The 27,439-nt window shown below is 35.8% G+C and overlaps 1 protein-coding gene across 1 annotated transcript in view; it reads left to right on the top strand.

Moving 5' to 3' along the window:
* Window positions 1–21,633, top strand: part of SIPA1L1 (signal induced proliferation associated 1 like 1) — a 190,399-nt gene extending 168,766 nt beyond the window's left edge. The window contains 7 exon segments of the mRNA XM_074290126.1: window positions 1,634–1,873; window positions 2,666–2,831; window positions 6,862–7,108; window positions 13,375–13,521; window positions 14,619–14,733; window positions 18,750–18,834; window positions 19,445–21,633. Of these exon segments, the coding sequence (XP_074146227.1) occupies window positions 1,634–1,873; window positions 2,666–2,831; window positions 6,862–7,108; window positions 13,375–13,521; window positions 14,619–14,733; window positions 18,750–18,834; window positions 19,445–19,588 (1,144 nt within the window). The 3' untranslated portion in view covers window positions 19,589–21,633.
* Window positions 21,634–27,439: the final 5,806 nt, after the last annotated feature.

Here is a 27,439-nt window from a genome sequence, read left to right as displayed (position 1 = left end):
AGATGGGGATGTTCTCTGCAGCTAAATTTCCTTTGGGATTTTTTATGAAAATAACCTCCTTTTAGTTGCTAAGCACTAATTATATGGCAGGCATTCCGCTAAGTCCTAGGCCCTCGAAGAACTTGGTATCTAATGGGAAGACCATAAGAAAATGGGCGCAAACAAACTACATACAACGGTATACATTCCTTAGTGCAGAGGCATCACTTTTGAGAACCCTGAACCAAATTAAACTGTAAGTGGGAAGCATTTCCCATCGACCTAGTTAGAGATGAAATGTAGTTTTCTAAGTCAGCAATATGCAGCTGGCAGGTCCTTATATATAGTTTAATGGCTGCTATTTCCATTTGAGTAAGGCATCACAGAATAAATAGGAAATAAGGAATGGAAGGGAATAATAGGGATTATTAGTCTCATTGACTAGTTTTTAAGTACTATTTGAATCTTGTCTTTTCAGTCAGACACATACCTGGAATCTAGTAAGTACAAATAGTGAGAAGGAAGTTTGTTGTGGTTTACCATTCTCTGGAAATAGTTGATAAATTCAAAAATTCAGAACTATATAAAGACTTTTAAAACTCATCTGTTATGACAGATGAGGAAACTGAGACCCATAGGGTACTTTGCCCAAAGTCACACGGGTAGTAAATAGCAGAGCTGGACTTGAACTCCCTAGCCACCATATTGTTTATCATCAGAATACTGAGAGTCCTTAAAGTCCATTTTTTTCTGGGGTAGATTTTTCAGACAATAAGAAGTAAGAATGAAGTGAAGAAAAAATGATATGTGTAGCAAGCATGTACTCCTTGGAATTGAACAGAATAAGATTTTAACACAGAAGCAAAAGTATTCATGATAAGCAAACTTTATATGAAAATAAAAAGAAACCTAGGGCAGCTGGGTGGTGCAGTGGTACCAGCCCTGAAGTCAGCAGGACCTGAGTTCAAATCTGGCCTCAGACACTTAACACGTCCTAGTTGGGGCCTTGGGCAAGTCACTTAACCCCAATTGCCTCAGCAAAATAAAATAAAACACATGTGTTAAAATTTGTTTGTTTGTTTTTTAAATAAAATAAAAATATAGAAACCTGAACTTAGACCAAAGTTGAGTTCACTTTAAGTGTCAGCCTAAAGAGGACATAAAATATCAAAATATCCCTACCCCCAATTCCTTTTCCCTGTTTCATCTCATCCATGATTATCATAGGTATGGATATTCATCCCTAAAAGCTCCAAACCATCAGTTATCTTTCCAGAATAGACTATAATGAACTTAAATAATTTTTTAAAAAGTTTCTCTGATATTCTCATGTTTTAAATTTTAGTTTAAAATGCAAAGGGGGACTCACATTATCACTTGTTTCAATGGACATTTAAATTACAGGCAGTAATGAACATGAAGGCCAGTAACTAACCTCCTTTAGTAATGTATACATTACTCATCATTTTAGGATTACAATCCTCAACCATGGCAGTTTTTTTTTTTTTTTTTTTTTTGGTTTGTTTGTTTTTTGCAGGAGTAGTAATTTTAACATTGTGTTCCTAGTGACAATGTGCTTTTAGTAAATTAAGTACAGAAGATGCATACATGCAAACTTAAGTAAAGTTATGTCTTTGTTACGCTTCTCTCCCAGTACCATGAGCTCTCGACACTCTGCCAGTCCAGTTGTTTTCACCAGTGCCAGAAGTTCACCCAAAGAAGAGCTTCATTCTGCCACTTCCCCGCAGCTTGCACCTTCTTTCTCCTCCTCTTCTTCCTCCTCTTCTGGTCCTAGGACTTTCTACCCTAGACAGGGTGCTACTAGCAAGTACCTGATTGGATGGAAAAAACCTGAAGGGACAATAAACTCTGTGGGGTTTATGGATACAAGAAAGTAAGAACATTTTTTGCTTCTATTGCTTGGTTGTTCTAAATGGGAAGACAAGAAAATCCAGATCTACATCTTTAAAGAAAATGACATAAAAGAGGGAGGGAGATAGCAAGGAAGAATATGCATAGTTAGTATTTGTGAGGTTTATTTGTATACATATTTGTGTACAAATGATGACATCGATTCTTGTTCTTGAATGAGAGATGGTATAAACATTAGAATTTGAGTTTTAGTTCTCCAAAGAGAAGAAAACACACCTCAGAATAATCGACCAATTAGTGTGCCTACACACTGGTCACTCTGATGGCTCTTGCAAATGCTAAATGCACTATTTTCAGCTGATGGTAACAACTGTACATGCATCTGGATACCAAAGGGATACCTCAAAGGGAATCCCTGAACACACAGACTCATAGGTATATGCATGTGTAGATACTAGTACTTTCAACACAATAGAAATTGAAAGATGTTGAGTCATTTGTTTTTGTTTATGCAGAAAATATTTGGGGGTAGATAACCAGCAATTTTTTCCCAATGGATCTGGTGTCATTTTTTTCTTTTTATTTAACTTCTGTCATATTGACTTTATTAAAGTGATTAGTCCTTTATTGTTTAAAGAGTTAATTATTTAAACAACTAAATTTCATTCCTCTTAACAGGTGCTTATTTAAATAAAATGTGCTTTTTTATTAGATAAAATTCACCTTCCTCTCTCCTCCAAAACCTTCTCCTTAGTTTAGGGTGGTACACTCAGTGTTACTGATTTTAGTTTCTGTTATCTCCCTTTCTTTTAAGACGCCACCAGAGTGATGGCAATGAAATAGCCCATACTAGGCTACGTGCTTCTGCCAGGGACCTCCGAGCATCCCCAAAACAAACATCTAAGTCTACAATTGAAGAAGACCTAAAAAAACTAATTGACTTTGAAAGCCCAACTCCAGAATCACAGAAAAATTTTAAGGTATGTAAAAGACATTTTCTCAAGAAATATAATTTGTCAATCAACACTTTTTATCCTCAAAGAGCTTATATCCTAATGGGGTACATAATTGTATACAAAATAAATACAGCATAATTTGGAGGATGAGGATTGGTGATGGTGATATTGGCCAAGGACACAAGCAAGAGGAAAGACCAGGAAAGTTTTCACATAACGAGGTATTAAAACCAATTTTGAAGGAAACAATTAAAAGGCTTTTATTAAGGACTTATTATGTATCAGACACTGTACTCTTACAGTGTTCTGTAAGAGTTTATGTGCTAATTGAGCAGATAATATAAATAACCACATACATACACAGTATATCTAGAGTAGATGGAAGGCAGTCTCAGATGGAAGGTACTGGCAGAAGATGGAGCCTGTGAAAGGCAGGGCAGAAAAGGTGGGATTTGAGCTGAGTCTTGAACAAAGCCGGAGTAGGTAAAAAGTGAAAATGAAGAGAGTAGAGTATTTGAGGCATGGAGTCAGGAAACTGTGGGGGAACAACAAGTGACTCCAATCAACACATTGATAAGTAAAAAGTTATTGAGCATTTTTGTTATTTGTATTGCTGTTAAATAATCATTTTTTAATAAAGCATTTAGTTTTTTTTTAATCTAATGTGATCTTAGAAGTATTGAGAGAAGTATTCAGAAGGAGGGAGGTAATAGTCCTTCTTTTCTCTGCCCAGGTCATATTTCATATTATGTTCAGTACTGGATGCCATGTTTTAAAAAGAACATTGATAAGCTAGATATTATTTAGAAGATGACCATGATGATGGACAGAACTGAGCCCACAATATGCAAAGATCAGTTGAAAGAAGGGGGTGGTATTTAACCTGAATAAAACTTGGTGCAGGGATAAAAAAGGGAGACAGGGAAAAGTCATAATTTGTCTTTGAGTATTTCAATGGTTATTGTAAGAAAGAGGAGGTTCCAACAGGTATAACTAGGAATGAAACAAGTTTAGAATTTTAGATTTAGTCAGATTTAAGTTCATTGTTAATATATATTTACTAAGAATTGCATCTGTTCAAAATTGGAGCAGTTTGTCTTGGAGAGGTATTGGGCTGCCTGCCACTAAAGTTCTTTGAGCCGAGGCTGAGTAACCACTTGTCGAGCAAAGTTGTACAGAGAATCCCTCTTCTGCTAGAGAGTTGGTTTAGATTGCTCCCAAAGTTTCTTCTAGCTCCCAGTGTGTGATTCTACAATTCTGTCAATATTAATGGCTGATGGATATAATTTTGCTCAGATCCCTCTTAGAACAACACAAAATTCTTGGTGGTCATGCATATTTTTCTCCCTGTTCTAGAATAAGCTTTTTCCTTTTTTTTTTCCTCCTAAGACAATTGGGGTTAAGTGACTTTCCCAGGGTCACACAGCTAGGAAGTATTAAGTATCTGAGGTCATATTTGAACTCAGGTCCTCCTGACTTCAGAGCTAGTGCTCTAACCATTGTGCAACCTAGCTGCCCCTAGAATAGATTTTTTTTTTTTTTTTTTAAATTATGATTGTTCTCCCTAAGATGACAACTAAGCTTTTATCAATTGGATAATTGGATGTTGTGTTTAGGCAAATAGAAAAGACAGTAAACCTCATAATAATAATTTGCATTTATTTAACTCTTAAAGATTTAAGAAATCATTTTTCCCACTGAGCCTATGAAGTAAGTAATGCAATTATTATTTCTAATTCAGTGATTAACACCTCTAATAAGCCTAATTGTTCACCTACTCTGAAATTTTTGAATACACTTTATTTCTTACTTTAGAGCAGAAGTTCTTAATCTTTGTTCTGTTCTGGACCCCTTTGACAGGTCAAGCCTCTGTACCCTTTTAAAGGACTTGTAGGATTGGTTAAAAATGAAAATTACAATATTCTCTTAATTGTCAGTGGTATTTCCAATCTTTATTAAAACAGAAGGGAAGTTTGCTGTAGTCCTATATATGCTTTTAGTATCTTCTTATTCCTATTGCGTAGAGACAAGGAGGAGGCAGTTGGGAGGTTGCCAAAAAGTGAAATTTACAGATATGAAATTTACAAGTGAAAAAAAAAAAAACAACAGGCAAACAATCACAACAAAAGGTGAAAATACTGTGCTTTGATCTACATTCAGTCTCCCTGGATGTATATGGCATTTTATATTCTCAAAAATCTTTTGGAATTGCCTTGAATCACCTTAGTGTTAACAAAAGCCAAGTCCATTACAATAGATCATCATGTAATCTTGTTTGGTTAGACTCACTTCACTCAGCATCAGTTCATGTAACTTGAAGAGCATTCATATAGAATAAATGCTTTTGTAAGATTTTATCAGAAATGGTTCATTATCATAAACATTTACATGATCGCTTTTTAGATGCATAGGTTCTTGATTTCTATAATTTCTGTTTTTATAAGCCAGCCTTTAACAATTAAAACTCATCATCCAGGGCACAAATGGTTTCCCTGGCAACCTTTGCCAAAGCAAGTGCTCACAACTTCTTTCCATGATTGTCAAAATCCAAAAAGTCTTATTAAAAATTTTAAATACCATTTTCTAAATAACAAATTATTTCATATCATGTATTGGAATTTGGAGCAAAGTGAAATTTGTCCTGATAGGAGTCTTTACTAAGATTTTTGATTTAAGTATTGGCGAGGTTTTCTTGATTTCTTGAAGAGTTCTATTAGTAGAGCAAGCATCACCTTGATCAAAGTCCTGGCAGCAAATTGATGTGGTTACCATGTCTAAGGTTGTCTGTATGAAAGATGATGCTTTTTTCCACCTCGGCAGAGCTTTAGAGGCTGGGAAGCACCAGGTAGATGAGTGGGTATGGACAGCCTATGAGCAGTGTCAGCCATATCTGCAAGCAAACCTAATGATAACCTTTGAGGGTGGGGAAAGATGGGCAAGCTATATATACTAAGCACAACTGTAGAGGACTCTGGTGAGGCAGCTGGGATTAACTGACTCGCCCAGGCCAAATTTGAACTCAGGTCCTCCTGACTCCAGGGTCAGTGTGCTATTTAACTGCCCCTAATGACTTCATACTTATATTGGCAATAGGCATCCTATAATGCCAAGAGCTCTAGACTCTGGAAGTAAGATGGCCTGTGCTCCCATACATATTACATAGATTTACTGTGGAGCTGCAGGCAAATCACTTAACTTTTCTGAACATCATTTTCTTTGTATAAAATGAGCAGATTGGCCAAATGAAGATTAAGATCTCTGCCCACTCTAGTATGCCTAGGATTCTATGATTGTTTAAGAAAATTTAGTGTGCTTCACATTTTAGTTAGTCCTCCATAGCATTTAATGAATTCCTTACTTTGGGGAGGACTCACCTGTCCAGCCAGGTATTCCTAGCTGAAATTCCTGGCTACAAATGATCTAGTTTTCCCTAAAGAGCCTTGAGAAACCGATATGAATGGCATGATGATGATGGGATCAACTAACATTTGTATAATGCTTTAAGGTTTGCAAAGAGCACTTCAAATATTTCCTCATTTGATCCTCACAGCAACCCTGGAAAGTTGGTGCAGTTATTGGCCCTTTTTACAAAGCAGGGAAATGGGGAAGAAAGACTTGCCCAGTATCACACAGTAATGAGTTTCTAAGTATGGATTTGAACTCTCAGATCTTCTAAACTCCAGCTCCTATCAACTACACCATCCAATTGGTGGTGGACACCTTTTTTAGGCTCCTTCCTGAGATTAAGTGAACCAGCTATTCCAGGCATGATACTTTCCTTCTTCCAATAATGGGGAATGTTGAGCCTTTTAATAAGTATGTTGATAGTAATATGTCATAATAAGGTAATGGACAAATGAAAAGAATCCATTAACTCCCAAGGTGAAACACATTTCACTTTTGAATAACTCTGCCAGGAGGTTTTTCCTGACATGAGTCTAAATCTGTTTCCTTCTACCCTTTGCTTTTAGGGTCCAGTCAGACGTCTGATCCCTAGGAAAAAAAGTTCCTGACAGATGAGATTTACTCTTTCCTGTGTTGCATTATTTTACAGTTCCATGGGCTTTCCTCTCCACAGTCTCCTTTCCCTTCCACTCCTACCACACGGCGGACCTTGCACAGAACACTGTCAGATGAAAGCATTTACAGTGGTCAAAGGGAACACTACTTCACTTCAAGGACCTCGATCCTGGACCAAGCCTTGCCCAATGACGTCCTATTCAGCAGCACATACCCTTCCCTCCCTAAGTCTCTGCCTTTGCGGAGGCCGTCGTACACATTAGGAATGAAGTCATTACATGGTAAGTGGCCTTTCTAGCTTTTACAGTTCTTTTGGAAGGATGGCCAAAATAGCAAAAGGTGTTCCTGATTTTTAACTCAAACATAATTTTAAAAATGAAAAATAATAACAAAAGCACCTTTCTCTCCCTTGGTGCAATGATGTGACTCCATTCAAACCTCTGTACTAGTCTGGCATGTTGCTGACTTTTTGGCAATACTTTTTCCAACTCTGATCCCTGCTGGGTCCTCCTTTATTTACATACTTCTCCAAAACTTCATGTAATTTTCCTCCTTACCTCTGTCTTGTTCTTTGTTTGATAGGACAGGCTCTATTCCTCTATAACAAACTTGTTTTTCAGCAAATGAAGCCTTCCTAAACTCTTCTGTTATTGTGTTCTTCATATTTAGACCATTTCTATTATTATGGCTGCTTCTCCAGTTTCATGCTTGTTCTTGAGGACCTCTCCTCTCCTTCTTCTTTGAAATTAAAAGGTTGATTAATGTTTATTGTAGTACATAAGGAGACAATGGACACAAGTTAATTGTCAGGTAAACCTTGTTCTCATCTCGTATATCCACCATTGGTCTCAAAGTGGTCTCCAATTGCACATGTAGCATGATGCATTCTTTTGCCTCATTTGTCATCTTCTTTGGAAAACGTACTCCCACTCATTCACTCCTTTCACCTTCTAGAGAACAGATAGGCAGAGATTATACCCTGTACTTAGGTCAGAAGACCTTGATTTGAATTCTGGCTTTGTCATAACTAGCCATGTGAGCATGATAAAAGCCCTTTAGATTCTCAAGGACCTCATTTGTAAAATGGAAATAGTAATATTTGTACTACCTATCTCTCAGTGCTAATATGAGGAAAATACTTGTAAGCCTTTTAGAACTATAGAATGTGAACTCCTGTTATGACCTTATTCCTTTTCTTCCTCTTGGGGAAAAAAGATATTTCCTGCTTTTTTAGAATATGAATTCCCAGAAGGGAAAAATGATTTATTCGTTATGGGCTGTATCACACCTCACACATAGTTCATATTTAATAATTATTAAATCACTTGGTCTTACAGAAACTTCAGAGTAATAGGCAGGCAGAGAAAATCTAGCAATATTTACATGCTGAGCTATTTCCTCATGATCAGTATCAAACAGAGAGAGCCTGATGGTAAAATCACAGGGACTAAATCAAGGCTGCGTTCCTGCATCCTTTCTTAGACTCAGAATGCCCAGAGTCTTTCTAGTGGTTGCTAGTTTTTCCCTTCAGGCTGCTAACATTGGGGCTTATGCTGATGTTTGATCCTCACTCTGAAGGGCTCTCTAAGTTGAGAGGTTAATAAACCAAATTCCCAGGCCACGTGGGAAGAGCCGTGCTGTCCTTGCTCCTTCCTTTGCCCTTTGTGTGACAAACATAGTATGGTTGGTTATTTTAATTTGAGTCATCCAACATTTATGAAGCCCTACTGTGGGGAAGGTACATAGTAAGCATACAGACCTTACTCTCTAAGAGCCTACATCCTACTAGCATAGAAGTTCTTCCCCTTTTCCATGTGCCACGGAACTCTGTGATAAACTGGCTATGTCTATGGATTCTTTCTGAGAAAAAATGAAATATTTTTAAGGAAAGATGTTATGTTGAACATTTAAAAACATTTTATACAAGTTCTAAATATCAAAAATATCAAAGAAAAATTTAAATATATTTATTTCAGATATATATTTAAAAATCAAAATACTTTTAAAAAACAAATTCTCACAGGACATAAATAAAGAACCCCTGTTCTAGGAGGATATAGCATGTATATAAGTAAATATATTCAAAATAATGGAAAATAATTTCAACACAGGAAGAGGTAGAAAAAATTGGGAGTGGAAGGTGAGAAAAAGAGATTAGGAAAAGGCGCTCTTTTTTTTTTTTTTTAAATTCAAGCTATTTATTCAGGAGATGGCACCTTATGCAGTGCATGTTCCCATATCAAGTTTGATCTTGACCAACTCTTAATTATACAGTCCCAAACCTAGTCAGCTATGAATATCACTAAAATACTAATTTTTTTCAGGGGTAGCTGGCTACATATGTATGGAGAAGATTTTTAAATTTTAAATTTAAATTTTCAAGCCCCTGAAATTGGGGCCCTGGAGATAATTTTGAATGGTGCACAAAATTGTCTGTTCTATCTACTTGCCCTTGGTGAGAGCCAGTTTAAATAGAACTGAGTATTTAATTTCTCCCAGTTTTTGTTGATTTCCATTTATTCATAATTCTGTTAATTTTAAGCATATTAATAACTAACAGCTGTGTTTCAAAGCAGTTCTTTGTGTACTTTGGAAAAGAAAACAAGTGCTGAATATATTCTTGTTATACCAGCTTTTCTTAATTAACAAAACACTTTAACTCCTTGTAAACAGGTATTTGTTGAGATGCTCATAGATTTGTGCTAATAATTTTTCCTGTCTTTTGTTTTGCTTCCATGATCAGACTGCAGACTAAGCTCCCAGAACTACACATACTGCCCTTGCATATGGCCTATTTCTTTTCAACAATCTTTTTCATTTCAACTAACTATTTCAAGAGCCACAGTTTCAGATGACTTTTTTTTTTTTTTCTTCAGTTTTCTCTATGTGTATAATTTGGCACTGGCTGTCATGCCCTGAAATGCAGCAAAAGTGTCTAATTTCTTGCCCTCAAATGTGGAAAATAAGCTCCTTCTTCAAAATCCCCTTGAAAGTTGTGAAATGTATTCATTTAAAATTCTTTGGGCTTTTTTCACTGGTTTTAACAATGGTTGATTATTGATAAAATGACATTGTGTCACTTTGGGATTCTGGTTCAGAACTGTTTTCATAATCCTTGAAAGAAAAAAGAAAGCTTAGTAGCCTTTAAGTTATGGTCAGTTCTTTTCCATATATATATGAAAAAAAATTAAATTTATCTCCTTTAAAAGCTATCTCCTATTTATGACTTGTCTTTTTTTATTTTCTTTTCCTACTAAAGGAAGATCACTGAAGGGAAATGAATAGTCTTCCACTTTCCCTACCTCAAAGTCCTACTTGCTCTGACTCCTTATAACATCTCTTTCTGTACATAATGTTGTTTGATTATATTATATTAAAAAATGAATCTTTGTTTTTAGAGCTGGGTTGTAGGTCAGAATGGGGTAGAATTTATTCTGTTATTACTGAATTAAAGATTCTCATCACTTGCCTATGAAGTCAAAAATCAGTGTTAATGCATAAGCAACACCAATCTGAGATATAAACTCGTTTGTAAAATTTTACAAAATGGCCAGTATCTTAAAATTATGATCAGTATGGCTGACAACATAAGTCTTTTATGTATACAACTAGTTTGGTGAGAGACCCTATTAAGGAGTTAATTTCAGTTCAAAAGTAGGAGGACAACATAGGAAAAATGCAAAAGATCTTACATCTATACATTTGTCATAGACCTTTCTCTGTCAACAACAGTGGAACCACCACATTTGGATTCTTAGCCTCCCATTTCTTGATACATTAAATGAAGAGGTTAGAAATGTCACTAAAAAAGTGAAAGATAGAAAGAGCAACCAGCATTTAGATGGCACAGTGGATGGAACACTGACATAGAGTCAGGAAGAGCAGAGTTCAAATCCAGCTTCAGACACTTACTAAATGCATGACCTTGGGCAAGGCACTCAGCTCTATTTGCCTCAGTTTTCTCGTTTGGCATGAGCCAGAGAAGAAAATGGCAAAACACTGCAGTATCTTTGCCAAGAAAACCCTATGTGGGTCAGGAAGAGTTGGACGTGACTGAAAATGACTAAAATGACAAAAGTAGCCTAAGTTGTCCGTCCCTATTGCACAATTTACTATACGTATTATTTTTTTGAAAATTGCATTGCTAGGGGCAGCTAGGTGGCGCAGTGGATAGAGCACCAGCCTTGAATTCAGAAAATTGCATTGCTTTTGATGATCCCAAGCTTTTCTCTACAAAACTATATGTCTTTTTAACATTAATATTTTTCTGTGGAATGTATAACACTCTTTCATTTCCCCAAAATTAGCTTATATTGTGAGGATGAATATGTTGTAACATACAAGTATTATTATCATCAAAGAAATGTTCAGTAGAAGCAACAGAAAAAAATTATCATTACATAGATGTGTTATTGAAGAAAAAGGTATAACAACCAACTAACAAGGGATAGAGAATCCCACAAGTACTCCATTGGAAACTTTACAACAAAAGAAATTTTATGGAAGACTTCCAGGAGTTGGGTGACCCTTCTCTGAAGAAGTTATAAGGAAACATAGAGTCGTATATGATAAAAAGAGCTAGATGGGTTGCAGTCTGTAAAATGTTATGGATTTTTGTTGTTATTGTTTTTGCTGAGGCAAAACCTAAACCTGACTTCAGGGCCAGTGCTCCTTTACTTGAATATCTTCCTTATGGGGAATACTGATCTTTTGATCACTCATACATCTAAATAAGTATTTTTTGTCACCAAAGTTCTTAGACTACACTAAACCCCCCTGCTGCCTACAATAAACCAAGATAATATAGGTTGACTGGCCACTGAATAGACTTAATTTAATTGAGTTCTTAGATGTCTTTGTCTCCAGCAATCAATATGGCTTTAACTTTTGTGTCCTCTGGGATGAGTCAGATCTGGAGCAACATAAATAAAAGATTCAAGAACTTCTAGGGTTTGGTTAACAATGCAATTGTCACATACATTCAGCAAAACTTAAGTTAAAATTATTTTGGTGGTATTCTATTTTCTATATCTCATCATCATCAAAAGTCAGCACATTCATTCTTTTTGGAAAGGTAAACCATAGTACATCATTGGCCTGCCCACACTTCATTATTTAAGCAAATTCTTTAAATAAACACTGCAGAGAACTATGGTTCTGAAATAAAGAGGAAGCAAAATTTAGATAAGATATGATGTCTATTCTCATAAAATTTTACAGTGTGGGAGGGAAATAAGAGAACATAGCTTATTTAACATATTTTAAGTAAGTATTACAGTTATACAACAAAATATTATGTGTGGTCCAAGGAAGAAGGTTATTAGCAATAGGGGCAGTTGGGGGAAGAATTGGCACATGAGTTGCTTTTTAAAAGATGTCTGTGAATTTAAGAAGTTGAGGTGAAAAGGTTGGGTGGAGTAAGAAGGAGGACATTCCAGACATAGCGAACAGATGGAGCAAAGGCTCTAACATAGGCAGCCACTGTTCTTGAATGGAAAGCAGAATAGTTGGTTTTGGCTCAAGCATAGTGTTGGGGAGGGCAGTAATATTAGAGGCTGAAAAGGTTGTATAAAAGGTACCAAATGCAAAGAAGTTCAAACTTTTATTTGTTAAGTAGTAAGGAACCATTGAAGATTTTTTACCATAGTGGCAATGTGACCAATTCTAGTCAATAGAATTGTTATGGCTGCACTGTGAAAAATGGATTTGTGGGAATTACAGAATCTTGCATTTGAAAGGATTCTTAGAGGTCATCCAATTCTACTTGGGAGGAGTATACCTCACATTGCAGAAGGCAAGTCTGTTTTCTGATTGTTATTATGTCTATTCCTTCCCAAATTAGAAAGGAAAATAAAAACAAGGGGATCCTGAAATTGGTTAAATCTAAAATCAAAAGGTTTTTCATTCATTTCAGAGCAATCCCAAAGATGCCAGGCCAGAATGATCCCTTTTGATCCTTTGGAACATGTCAGAATAAACTGCCTCTGACTTGGCTCCAGGGAAGATCAGTCAGAGAATCAGTGATTGCGTGAGATACCTGATAGAACTGAGTAGTTCTCCAGGATTTTAGGAAACCCAAAACTGTCTCAGGTCAAAGAGTTTGGGCAAGAGATTTCTTCAGCCCTCCAGTTTTATATAACATTCCTTGGATCAAAAGTAGCTTTTCCACAGCTTATGCCACAGTTTAAAAAAAAAAAAATTGTGGTCAGAATTTGGATTAAAATTTCTTTTTTTTTGGACCTCAAATCTATTGAACAGACCATCTGCAGGAGAATTTATGGAAAAAACTTGGATAAAAACTGCACATACAGTGAAGCCATGGAAGGGTTACTATATGTACTTGTGGAAGGAATGTCCACCCATCTCCTTATCTATAAAAGAATCAAATTATTTTTACTTGTAAAAGAAAGTGGCTAAATGTGAATAAGCAAAGAATTAGTTCTAATTCCCAGTGTCTGGCCAATAGCAGTTAACTATTTTTCTTCTTGAAGGTAGTAGACATTAGACATTTCATAATTTTCTTATGAATGTCACTTATTCCTTCCAGGAGAGTTTTCAGCTTCAGACAGCTCCCTCACTGATATTCAGGAGCCAAGAAGGCAGCCTATGCCCGACCCGGGTCTCATGCCCTTGCCAGACTCTGCTTCTGACCTAGATTGGTCAAATCTGGTGGATGCTGCCAAAGCTTTTGAAGGTGAGTATACTGAACTCCTAAATTGAAAAGAACCTGGTATCCTTTTGGTAGCCTTTGAAATAGACATCATAAAAACATGATGTTTGAACTCAGGCTCAATTCAGTTGTTTAATACTAATTCTCAGTGACCTAACAAGGACATACATATTTTTTGGACATACTTCAATATATTGAATTGCTTTTCCTGAACATCAGTCTTTGACAAAGATGTCTTGCTGAGCCTCCCATCTGTCATATAAGAAAGAAAGGGTAGAACAGAATCCTGATGGTCATTTAGCTGTCCTCTGTCTTCCTGCCCCCAGTGGTCTATGGCCTCCCAGGTCCTCCTGTCTTCTCCTGTGTGCACATTCAGTTGGATGCTTTATATCTTCTGACTTATTTTAATACTGACCCAGTGACTAGCCCACTGGCCAACTGCCTCATCCCTAATGTTTACTGAGCTGAAGCAGACTGCAGATTGTCAGTCTTTTCAACTTTGTCTTGACCAGAAGATTGTGATTTCTCCTGTTGGCTCAGATCTTAAATCTCGTTGAGAAGGGATCAATTTTTTAACTGCCATTTGGGTCTTTGATAACAAGACCAATTTTCTTATAGAATCACTAATGGTTAATTAACTACTTTCACTGACTCCAGCTGATTTGAAATATTGATCATATGACCTCCTTCAGGTTTCTACTGCTTTTGTCCACTCAGGAACTGACCTCATGGAAGTTTGAACTAATATTAAGAACTTCATGCTGGCTGTCATCTGCCAAAACATTAAAAGCTCCACTTTTTTTCTGTCTACTGAACTAGTCATTAGACAGAAAAAAGTGGAGCCTTTAATGTTTTGCAGATGACAGAATAGTCCCCATATTATTAAAAAGCACAGTAAATTATAAAGCCACTTCTGGACACAGATATTCAGTGAAGATTCTTACTTGTAATAACAGTATGGATGTGACAGACTTGATACTGCACTTCATACCTTTTATTTTATTTTCACATGTTGTATTTTTCCCCTGAAGAGCATTTGTTGGCTTTTTAGTGTATATAGGAACCTGACTTATTTAATTTCCATAAGAGAGATTGAATGGCTTTTCTCATTTCCTTTCCAGTTCAGCGAGCCTCATTCTTTGCTGCTAGTGATGAAAACCACCGACCCCTGAGTGCTGCATCCAATAGTGACCATCTAGAGGACCAAGCCATGGCCCAGATGAAGTCTTACGGAAGGTCAGGCTCCATGGGAACATGTGTTTTAGTTTGTGTGCTCTTTTTTTTAACTCAGGTACTTAAAGAGTGTGAACATATTTAGCACCTTGAATATTACAGCAATATCGGAAGTTGAGATTATTCTTCATAAAACTTTTCTCTATAACAAAGCTTGATTGCCTCCCCAAAAGAACCAAAAATTTTAGATCTTTAGAATTTTAGCCATTTTGAATGAAATATTTCAAAAAATATTTTACCTTCTTTCTTGCCTTTTTAAAGAAGAATGTATAGCATGCAGTGATACAGGGATGCTCTCTAGGATTTTTGAAATATAGAACTATTTATCTCCACACTTAAATGGCATCACACTGCTATACTTTTGAATTATCATCTATACTTTTTAGAATTAATTTTCTACCCACTTAATTATCAGACCATCACTGCTTGAGGATGCCAGCATGCCTGTCTCTAGCCCTGACTGCCTTCCTCCCTTCCCTTCTTCTGCTCCCCATTAGCTATTTCTAATCTTCCATAGACTAGGAAACCAGAAGTGCAACTTATTACAATTTTGTCTAACATAAAAGAAAGTAATCTATACATTAGAAGTTTTCTTGTTTCCTGGTTCTTGGCTATGATCTGAGTATTTTAGGCTGATTGATTGTGTGTGCTATAAAAGAGAAGTCCCTAAATCAAATAATGCTGATCATATACTACAAGTGTGAAAATTATTGGATCTTTAAGAGGTAAGTGGTTATCACTAGTCCAACTTATATCTAAATAAGAATCCCATCCTCAATGTCCTCAACAAATGATCATTTAGCCTTTCCTTGAAGACTTTTATTGAATGAGAACCAAACTGTAAAGTAGCCCTAATTGTTAGGAAGCTTTTCCTTTGTATCATTGCTTGTTTTTTGACCTTCTCAGTTTTACTCTTCTAATTCTACCCCATAGGCCAAATACAACAAATATAACCCATGAGATCCCTTCAATTACTTGAAGATAATGATCATGTTAAATCTCTTCATGTTAACTATTTTTTCCACTATCAAAAACAAAAAGACAAAAAAAAATAAAACAAATACCTCACACCATATCTTCACATTCTCTTTCAACTTTATGATCTTATGAAAAACTTTATTGAAAAAAAAAGTACAATACACCATCATTGGAGCCACTCAGGATTAAACAGAACTCAGCACTTTGGAACTTCAAGAGAGTTTAGGGGTAAAGGGAGAGTATAGAAGTCTAGAGAGAACTCAAATGTCATTTTTCTCTGGGAAAAAGTGTGAGGAAATATTAGTATCATTTTATTTAAGATGGAAAATAACTTGTGGTTGTCATGTTGTATCCTCTCTGATTAATTAAGACAAACAAATTGAAGCTTTGGTACTTAATTTTCTTTCTCTTACTCCATTGCAAACCAGCCCAGTAACAGTTGAGCAAATACTGCATGATGCCATTTTAGTCAACAAAAGTCCATTAATTATAATTATTAGTGTCTCTCCAAAATCATATACAGTTGTTGCTTGTGGTCAATGAACAGTTAAGAGTTTTAGCTAATAAGTTCTTATAGAGGACTATGGCAGAGGATTCAGTTTTCCTGGGCCCTTGTGAAATTATTATTATTATTATTATTATTATTTCTTTAATTTAGCAAGCTTGTTACATAACTTATTACTGTGGTATTTGCTTTTATGGTGCTAAGGATGAACCAGAAACAAAGATCCATATAGTTTTCTCTGGATCGGGAATTCTCACTTGCACTTTGACTAACACCTCTTCTCATTTCTCTTCACAAAAGCAAATGGGTTATACATCTAGAAAAGATGAAGCATGTTCTTGTGGAATGAGGGACACTGAGTATAAAGACTTTGGCTATGTTAAAATTGAACCTGCCACTTGTGTAATGCAAAGGCCAGTTTTTGAGATACGTTAGAAAGCTTAGCCTGGCTTTTAAAGGTATGACTATATAATTGTCTACAGATAGTAATTTTCTGAGAATTACCGATTTAGATAGCTCCTCTCCATTGCTTTAAGACAGGCATGTATCCAACCCATCTCCCATAGTAGCTGTGGATAGCTATTCTGTCTTGAAAAGCACCAAGAGATTAGATTGTTTCCTAAGAAGTTATTTCATTGTTTGGTAGTTATCTTTGCCAGAAAGTTCTCTTTACATGTTGCCTCCCCTTCATATTACCAAAGAGTATATGTTTTTGCTTATTATCCTTTCTTCTTTGGAACCAAAAGATGGCTCCTCAACAAAGATTGCTATTGACTGTAGCTAAAACTTATGTACAGCTTCTGGTATTGAAGTTGTCCTTCTGAAAAAAATGCATTGACCATATTCAGCAATTTGATATCATGAAAACACATTCACAAAGGCATTCCCATACTGAGATGTAAAACAAATACTTTTTGATACCAGTGATACCAGTGTAGCTAAGATCAGAAAGAAAACAGAAAATAAGGGGAGAAGTTTTATTGACAGTTTCTCAGATAAAGGTTTCCTATGTCAAATACTTAGAGAAAATTGTCAAGACTATTAATTATTATCCAGTTGATAAATGGCCAAAGAATATGAACAGACGATTTCAAAACTATGTATGTCATATGAAGTCATATGAAGAAAATGTTTTAAACAATTATTGATTAGAAAAATGTAAATTAAAACAATTTTAAGATGTCTCACACCTATCGGATTGGTTAAAATGATAGAAGGGGGAAAGGCAGATATTGGAGGGGATTTGGAAAAATTGGGACAATTTTGGTCTGAGATACCATGTCATGACTATCAGATTGGTTAAGAAGATAAAAAATGATAATAAATGTTGGAGGGAATGGGGAATACTTGGACACTAATGCATTCTTGGTAGAATAATGAAGTTATCCAAGCATTCTAGAGAGCGATTTGTAATTATACCCAAAAAGCTAGAAACCTCTGCATACCCTTTAATCCTGCACAGTATTACTACTGGGTCTATATTCCAATGAATTCATAAAAAAGGGGAAGGACCCACATGTGCAAAAATGTTTGTAGCCTCTTTTCATAGTGGCAAGGAATTAGAAATTGACTAATTGCCCCAAAATTGGGGAATAGTTGAATATGTTATGGTATATAAATGCAATGGAATATTATTCTATAAGAATTGATAAGCAGACAGATTTCAGAAAAGCCTGGAAAGACTTACGTGTACTGAAGCTGAGAGAGAACCAAGAGAACATTGTATACCACCACAACAAAATTATGTAATGATCAACTGTGATGCATTTGGCTCTTCTCAGCAATGAGCTGGTTACAGCAATTCTAGTAAGACTTGTGATGTAGAGAACCATCCACAACCAAAGAAAGAATTATGGAGTCTAAATGCAGACAGAAGCATAGCATTTTTACTTTTTTTTGTTTATTTGTTTTTTCTTTCTCATTTTTTTTCCTTTTTGTTCTGAAGAACAAACTGGAATTATGGTCAAAGAGTTGTAAAATTGTGGGCATCCCTTCAATTTCTGGGGGATTTTTTGTCTCCAGAAAGAGAGTTGCTATAACTATTTTAGAATATATTGTTTGTTTGTTTGTTTGTTTGTTTGTTTGTTTGTTTGTTTTTTTTTTTTTTTTTTTTTTTTTTTTTCCCTGATCACTCTGGGACATAGACTTAATAATGGTATTACTAGGTCAAAGGGTAACCACAATTTTACAACTCTTTGACCATAATTCCAGTTTGTTCTTCAAAATGAATCAGTTCACAGTTCTATTAACAGTATATTAGGTTGGGTTTTTTAAAAAAACATATTCCCATATGTCATGTTGTGAAAGAAAAATCAGAACAAAAAGGAAAAAAAATGAGAAAGCTAGGCATATTGAGACATAGAGATATAAATAGAGAGATATAGATATATCTGTGTCAAATGGCGGCCTTCTCTAGTACAGAGTAGGGAGGGAATAAGGGAAGAATACTATTTGTAACTTAAAATGTCATACACAAAAAAAGTCACAGAGATTCCTGTTAACAAGAGATCCTGGTCTTTTTTTCTCTTGTTCCCAGCAGTAAAGATTCTTCTCCTACACTGGCTTCCAAAGTGGACCAATTAGAAGGTATGCTGAAGATGCTTCAGGAAGATTTGAAGAAGGTAAAAACTTAATCTAAAACCCAATATCCTAATGTATATCTCATGCCAGGTCCAGAGTGAGTATTGTCCAAGTTTGCTGTTGTTGTACAAGGTCGCCTAGTATAATGTAGTGCTCCGAAGTGTAGATGCCCAAGGTCAGGTCTAGATGAATGCTTACAGCAGGACAGCTGCCAGTTGCTTATTCAGTCTAGTCCCAGTCACCTGAGACATAACCAAAACAAGTGTTTGGTGCAAGTCATAAAACGTGGTCTGCTTTTTATAAGATTTCTGAGTCTCAGGACATAATGGGCCCTATATCAACATCATGGAAGAGGGACTTGTTCTCATGTAAATGGATTCTCTTGTGCTCTGCGTTGGATTTTTTTTTTTTTTCAACCTGAATTCTAGTGATTGTTGTCCAGAAAGAATCAGTATTACCCAGTAACATCAAGGCTGGAAATTTCTTAATTTTAAGCACTTTAGAATGTACATCATGGTATATCTAGTGGATGTGAAAATAAGGGGCTCAATTATGACTCACATTTGTTCCTTCTTGTATATAAATCTGTACTTTCTACCTCTTGGGTACCTGCCCTCTGAGGATTTTTCCCTCCTCCTTGTCACCTCTCAGGAAAAAGAAGACAAAGCTCATCTTCAGGCTGAAGTCCAGCATCTTCGGGAAGACAACTTGCGTTTACAGGAGGAGTCCCAGACTGCATCGGACAAGCTGAAAAAATTCACTGAATGGGTCTTCAACACAATTGATATGAGCTAAAGACTGAAAACATGCAGGTGGGGGAAGAAAGATGTGGAAGGAGACCAAGAGGGAATGTTCCCTTTCTCCTGAGACTGCTTGAATGCCTCGTAATCATGCTATTGAAAGCATTTTCAGAGCACTTTCCCCACCTTCCTTATAGATATCTCCTTTTTTTTTTTTTTTTTTTTTGCGAGTGCACAAACAGAACAATTGCAGATCAACAATCAATATCTGCCTTTTGTAGAAAAACAAAAACAAAAAATAATTAAATAAAAAATTTAAAAAGTAAAATAAAAGTTTAACTGCTAAAATGTGAATGTCTTTATTTTTTTGCACAGTATCTTTCTCTGTAATGTATTTAAAAAGGGGGGGGGGTGGGATTAGACTAGAATGACCTAGTCCATCTGCCTCATTTACTTCCCATTAATTCTTTCCTTTCTATTTCAGGTAATCCAAACTTCTCTTGCTCTCCTGGCAAATATGATGATTATTAGAAAACATGTTTATTTTGAATTGTTTATTGAAGGTTTGGGGTTGGCTCTGGGAGGGCTGTGTTCCTTATCTTCTTTGCTGAAGTAACTAGAGATAAGTATCTCCCTTGAATGCATGAGTCAATGCTTTCCCCCATTTTACCCAGAACAGCAGGATTAGGCCAGGGAACAGAGTCCAGGGATCAGGCATGTAATTCATAACCTTTTCCACATCTCACATTACTACATGATTTGCCACTTGGAATTTCCAGTGGATGTACTTCCACCTGTTTTCCATAGGGCAAATATATTTCTTATGTGAAAGCAATCTCTCCTAACATAGAATTGACCTCTTATAACCCTCCCAGTTGCAAAAATAAAGTTGTTTGTAGATTTCTTCAAACCACGCCATCCCGAGATGTCCAGTATCTCCATTTTATGTAATCAAAAAATGATCATCCCTCTCTTTGGTTTTGCTTTAATGGGGTATAACGGAAAAGAGACAGACCAAAAGCTGGACAACTAATGGTGATTATAAAAGTACCCAAAAAAGATTTAAATGTTAATCTTTGCTATGGGAAATCTAGTGATTGAACTATAAAATAGTAAAGAGTTGTTGCTTCCTTTTGAATGCAGTGGACAGGATAAGAATGATATTTACATGCTTGATGATATAATATACCTAGAATGAGCTTTTTCCTAATGTGACATCAAAGCATGGGATTTTCCAAATTGAAGCTATCAAAGCAGTTTCTCTGAAGAAATGATTGATTTGCCATTTAAATTCAAAAAACCTCAACTGGGTATGATAGAACATCATTAATAGGCCCCAATGCCTACCTTACTATTGCTCTAGACCAGTGGTCCTCAGAATTTTTAAATCGGGGACTAGTTCACTGTCCTTCAGACTGTAGAAGTGCTGGACTATAGTAAAAACGAAAACTCACACTCTATCTCCGCCCCTCAGCCCATTTGCCATAACCCGGCAGGCCGCAGGCTGTAGTTTGAGAACCCCTGGTCTAGATCATGGAGGAAAGCAACCTGAGCCTTTTCCTCTGAATCTTCATAATCATCACAAAATTTTTGTTCTCTTTCCTATAATTAAGTTAATTGTTCTGCTACAATTGTCTTTCAAATTTTCTCCCATACAGTTTAAAAATCATTTGTTTCTCTCCTGACCTCCAGAGAAGCCATATACATTCACATTCTCTCTCTTCCTCCAATTTTTAGATAAAATTTCATTCCATGTTGATTTCCTCCTCCCCCTCATGAAATTCTTTTCTAATAATATTTGTATTATGGGAAAAGGAAGATTTCCATGTTATTTTGTAAAGATTGTGACTCTTTTTGATTTGTATGAAGGAGGTTTGTACAGTGCCTGATATTATTTGTAAATGGGAAATAATGCTAACATCCAAGCATCTTAAAGTCTTGCTTATCCTAAGTTTGGTCTTTATTTAGTTTTAAATTTTATTTTGGGACTTGGGGCAGACTATTTATTAAAGTTTTGCAACAGAATTCTTGTATGAAGCCTCTAAAGGCTACTTGTAAAATTCAGACAATAAAACTGACTTTAAAGGCTCTTCTAAAACCTTTTGGCATTTTTTTTTTTTTTTTTTGAGGTTTTCTTATTTGAAAAGCTACAAAAAGAATTTATCTTGCTACTTCTACTTCCTTTTCACATCTTTTTTAACATCATATAATACCAAAGTTTTACTATCCATGATTAGATTATATATCTAAGAGAATGCATAGTGAACTTTCTATGTTTAATATTTCCATACCAGTTTATATTTTCAAAGTGCTTTTATAATGGAGCAATTCTTGATTATTCATATGTGAAATTTTCATAGGAAATTTTAATTCCCTGAGACTTGGCACATTGTTCATCCCCACCATCAGTTGGTATGTGCTCAGAGCATACAAATTAATATTGCTATTAGCCTGTGTAAAATATAATTAGAAAAATTAATCTACTGCAAAAACAACAACAAAAACCATAATGCATTTCAAAACTATATAGAATTGATTTTTTTGGATTATCCACATAACTGTTCTCCTCCAGTGATGCAGCTAATTGGGAGTTGACTGTATTTTTGTACTCCTCCTTTCGGCAACTCTAGAAATTCTGGAATCGTAGAACTACACTGGATCACAAGATAGCATTCCACGTGGAGTTCTGATGAAAAACCTACAAAGATGATCTAGAGAGGTGTCCTAAAAAATCACAGTTCAGTTTTAAGCTACCAAAGTTAATTCTTTGGGGATGCAGCACATTGGAGAGCGACACTGTAGATATAGATGGCATGCCAGCCAAAGTGATTTTCTGAAGTAAATGGTCTAGGGGTGAAATTATTTTATGAAATGAATACATCTTACTTCTGAAGTCTATGAAACTCGTGAAATGAACTCATGATGAATTATAGCAGAGTCTGGATAGCACTGCACATAGAATTGAGGCCACATTTTTTATTCTCAGAGGGAAAGAATATGGGTTCTAGAGAAATTTTAATTTGCCTAGAGACATAGTACTAATTAATAGCTAAGCCAGCACATCTCCTCAAGTCTGCTTTCTTTCTATAGTGTGGTCATTCTGCTTGGCATGGCCTCCCCCTAGGTTTAAACACAAAGTAGTAAATTTTGATAGAAAGCTCCAAAGTGTATACTGGGGGGAAAGAGGAGGGGGAGAACACTGTCAAGTATCCTTGAATATGAGCTGAATGAGTAATCATTTGGAGGTGTTTAAAAAAAAAAAAGGATCTGTTGTATGTTTCAGTGTATATAAACTAAAGTGTTACAGACCTATTAATGCATATCTAGAAGGATAGTGTATGCTAGATAAGAGCTAGATAGAGGATCATAGTTTTAGAGCTGGAAGGGGCAATAAAAGTAATCTAGTCCAGCTCTTTTATTTAATAGATGAGGAAATAGAACAGAAATGCAAAGACCAGTATCATGAGAGAAAGCAGCCCAGTCAGAATTTGAACCCAAGTCTTCAAAACCAGTTTCCTTTTCATTTTACTTTCATCAAATACTTGTATAGCAAAAATATTTCTCTACATTTAAGAAAGATAATAGAGGAGATAAAAGGAACTTAATGTCTCCCAAATATATCTATGAATCAATCAACAATCATTTTAATATAGTCTAGCTTGGGGGAAGCATGCATATGGGTATACACAGGCTTCTAAGGAGCCCTGACTTTGACAGGGTAAGAGGCACTAGGAAAGGCTTCCTTAAGAAGATAAATACTTGAGCCCAGTTTTTTCTTTTCTTTTAATAGTCTTTTATTTTTCCAAATACATGCAAAAATAATTTTTAGCATTTACCTTTTTAAAACCTTGTGTTGCAAATTTTTCTCCCTTCTTCCCTTTCCCTAAGAATAGTAAGCAATCCAATATGATTAAACATGTGCAATTCTTCTAAACATAATAAAAATCAGATTAAAGGGGGAGAAAAAAACAACAACAGGCAAACAATCACAACAAAAGGTGAAAATACTGTGCTTTGATCTACATTCAGTTTCCCTGGATGTATATGGCATTTTATATTCTCAAAAATCTTTTGGAATTGCCTTGAATCAATTTAGTGTTAACAAAAGCCAAGTCCATTACAATAGATCATCATATAATCTTGTTTGGTTAGACTCACTTCACTCAGCATCAGTTCATGTAAGTTATTCCAGCCTTTTCTGAAGTCATCCTGCTCCTCATTTCTTATAGAACAATATAACTTCATATACCGTAACTTATTCAGCCATTCCCCAATTGATGGGCATTCACTCAATTTCCAGTTCCTTGCCACTGAGAAAAGCATTGATTCAAATTTTGCAAGAAGTCTCGCATACCAGGAGATATAGGTGAGGAGAGAGTGCATTGTAAGCATGGGAATTCCAAGGCATTGTGCACGGAAGAGAAAATATTGTGCACAGAAAATAGCAAGTAAATCTATAACAATTTATGGAGGGGGAGTAAAATGGAAAAAGTGGAAAAATAGAAAAGTTCCTGGTTGAAGATATTTATATTAGATAAAGAGAACCATTGGAATTTTATGAAAGAATAAGGATGGAACTTTTATTTGGGTTTAAGGGACTTGCCCAGGGTCACACAGTTAGGAAGTGTTAAGTATCTGAGGCCAAATTTGAACTCCGTTCCTCCTGACTTCAGGACTGGTGCTCTATCCACTGTACCATCCAACTGTCGCAAGGATCTAACTTTAGGAAGATCACATTGACTATTGTGGAGAACAGGATTCTGCTGTAGAGGGCAGACGGTATGATGGATCCTGGCCAGCTAGAGATCAGTATGAAGATATGAATGGATGACCTAGCAGGAAATGCTAATCCAGGGTGCTAGAAATAATCTGCTTTTGTCATTTTTTTTGCACTAACTGACTCCAGCCCAAGTAAAGAGAGCTAATCTTATTTTTAAAATCTCCTATAGAGTAAAAAAAGACTTTTTCATATTTCTGGTTCTCTGACTTGTCTCTCTTTAAGTTATTGAACTGCTAAAGACTTTATTTTTTTTAAGCAAATCTCATATCTTTTATGCTTTGAAATTACCTTTTCCCATCTCATTATACCCTTTTAATAATTAATCAGGGCAGTTAGATGGTGTAGTAGCTAGAACCCTAACCCTGAATTCAAGAAGACCTGAATTCAAACCCAGCCTCAGACACAAATTGTGCAACCTTGAGCAGGTCAATTATCCCTGCCTGCGTCAGTTCTTCATTTGTAAAATGGGCTGGGACAAAAATGACAAACCGGTCCAGTATCTTTTTTCCAGAAAACCCTCAAAATGGTGTCATGGAGTGTCAGATTCAATGGAAAATATTCAGCAGCAACAAAATAAACCTCACGACATCATTTCTTTTGTGCATTTCATTACAACTTCTATGCATTTCATTAGGACTTCTATGCATTCCATTACAACTTCTCAGACATCTTATAGTCTTTACATCCCATTAAGGAACATCAATGTGAGCATCTTATCACACCTTTTATTCCAGAATTGATTTATATCCTTTCCCTTCTCGGTTTCTTTTAGTCCCCCAGTGTTTACATCTCATTACCCCCTTTAAACATGCATATTGCATGCTCTATCTAAATCTCTCACTGCTGACTGGAAGTGCCCAGGTTTCATTTCTCTTTAAAGAGGCCCTTGCCAAGCATCTGTCTCTACCTTTAAACATATGCAGCTCATTGCCACCTTCCACTTAGACATACTTCATTACACATTTTAAATCTTCAGATTCTTTTAGACATTTTACACTCAATTCTATGTGCGTCACACTATCTCCCTTCTAAATAGGAAGATTCCCTTAAACAGCTTATTCCATATTCCACTGATAGAGATCTTACCAGAGTGGATCACATTCTCATTACACACATACACATTTGCCTTTCTTTTCAGTCATATGCACTTTGTTACCTCATTTGGAGTTTTCTTGGCAAGTCACTTGCCCCAATGTCATACAATTAATATGAGAGACAAGATTTGAACTCGTGGGGACAAACCTTCCTGATTCCAGGACCATGCTCTACCTTTGAATTTTTAAGGTGCTTCGTTTGAGCTATTTCTCATCTCTTATGACCACCAGTTCCCTGGTCCCCCGTCCCACCCCCACCCCCCCACTTTTTCCCCCACCCTCACACCTTTTTTCAGGACTTTTTTGTTAGGATGTTAGAAAAGAGCTCTATCATCCAACCATCCAAAGGAAGGAATTCACCTGTCTTTCTGTGAACCCCTGTAACTTCTCTATACTTGAGGAAAAGGTCAGTCTTTATTACTGAAAAACCTTAATAAGCAAATATATTTAAAGGACTATAGCTTAACTCTGATATGGCAGATGGTAGAAAGGGAAGAAATGCTAGCAAAGTGTTAACTCAAATGGCAATGCTTAAGGGACTTACTTTAAGGAATAATTAAGAATGATTTCTAATTAGCTTCTTGTGCTTGTATGTAAATGGTTGCTTTATGAAGTGCCTGAGGGGACTTAAAAATAGTTCTCTTAACTTTAAATCTCCACTGTCTCCACACCATAAATTTGCCTATTAAAAGGCATTCTTTACATATACATATCAAGGCCTTGTCAAATTGACACAAATTCCAAATTAATGAGTTTTCCTGTGCTAAATATTTCTTTCAAATTAAACTGAGGTTAACATTACAGATTGGTGTAGGAGCCGGGAATAAATTTACAAACACAGAAGTAAAGATCATTTCTCTCCCAAATATTTACTAAATACTTACTATGTGCAGAGGAAAAAGACTACTATAGGAGACAGAATGTTTAAATTAGAACAGTCTCTGTCCTCATGCACTTTATAGTCTAGTGTAAGAATATGATTCATATATACCATAATATACAATATTAATGATAATGATAAGTTCATTTAGGAAATGTGAAACAAGATCTATATAAGGGATTCGTGGGGTGAATTTTACCTTGAAGGATTGAATTTTTTTTTAAAAAAGCAATCACAAATATGAGCATTTCCATAAATAAAACATTGATGTTTTTCTTCTATGAATATGGTAACATTCAGAATATGCTTTCAAAGATGTCTCCCTTGTCTGTGATTACCTCTGAACTTTCTTCTGTTCTCTTTTTAAAATGCTGCTTTATTACTGCTCATAATTTAAAAACAATTTTTTTACAGGACCATTATTATTCCCCCTCTGGCAAGCATCCATAAAGAAAGAGTTCAAGCACTAAGAACCGTAATCTGAATCATACAAGATTATGCTACAATTACTAAAAAGAAGAGATAATATTGAAATACAATGTGTGTGTGTGTGTGTGTGTGTGTGTGTGTGTGTGTGTGTGTGTGTGTGTGTGATGTTTATTTCAGCCCTTTGACTTAGTTCTGATATTTCTTCTTGTTTCTGGAAGTTACCCTATCCCGTCTTTCTTGTACTTGGGCAAAGTTTGTCACATTTTTTTCTAAACTTGTTATTCTCCATTTTTTACCCCATCAAAGCTCTTACTTAATTTTTAAAATTCTCTTGCATCATTATTTCTAGACACACTTGCAAGTCCTTTTAGACAAGCCATTTTTTTTCCTTCTGAGGCTCTTTGTAGTTGTTGTGGAGTTACTACTTTCTTCTGGGTTTGTTATCAAGAAATAATTTAATTTGATTACATTTCTTCCTCATCACCAGCCCCAAAGGCAATCAGCTGTCAAGTCTTGCTGATTCTACTTCAAGAGCATCTCCAATATCAGTCCCCTTCTCTCCACTAACCACACGACTATGCTACTTCAGAAAGCATTATCTCATTATCTCACTTGGATTATTGCAGTAGTTTTCTACTTGGTCTTCTTGCTTCAAGATTCTTCCCTTTTCTTCCCTATATCATCTACACAACTCTCAAAGTGATAATTCTAAACTGAGATCTG

Source organism: Sminthopsis crassicaudata, chromosome 2 (assembly GCF_048593235.1).
Source record: "Sminthopsis crassicaudata isolate SCR6 chromosome 2, ASM4859323v1, whole genome shotgun sequence".
In the NCBI taxonomy this organism is placed as follows: Eukaryota; Metazoa; Chordata; class Mammalia; order Dasyuromorphia; family Dasyuridae; genus Sminthopsis; species Sminthopsis crassicaudata.
Note: the sequence above shows the minus strand (reverse complement) of the source record. Positions and strands in the feature narration are given on the sequence as shown.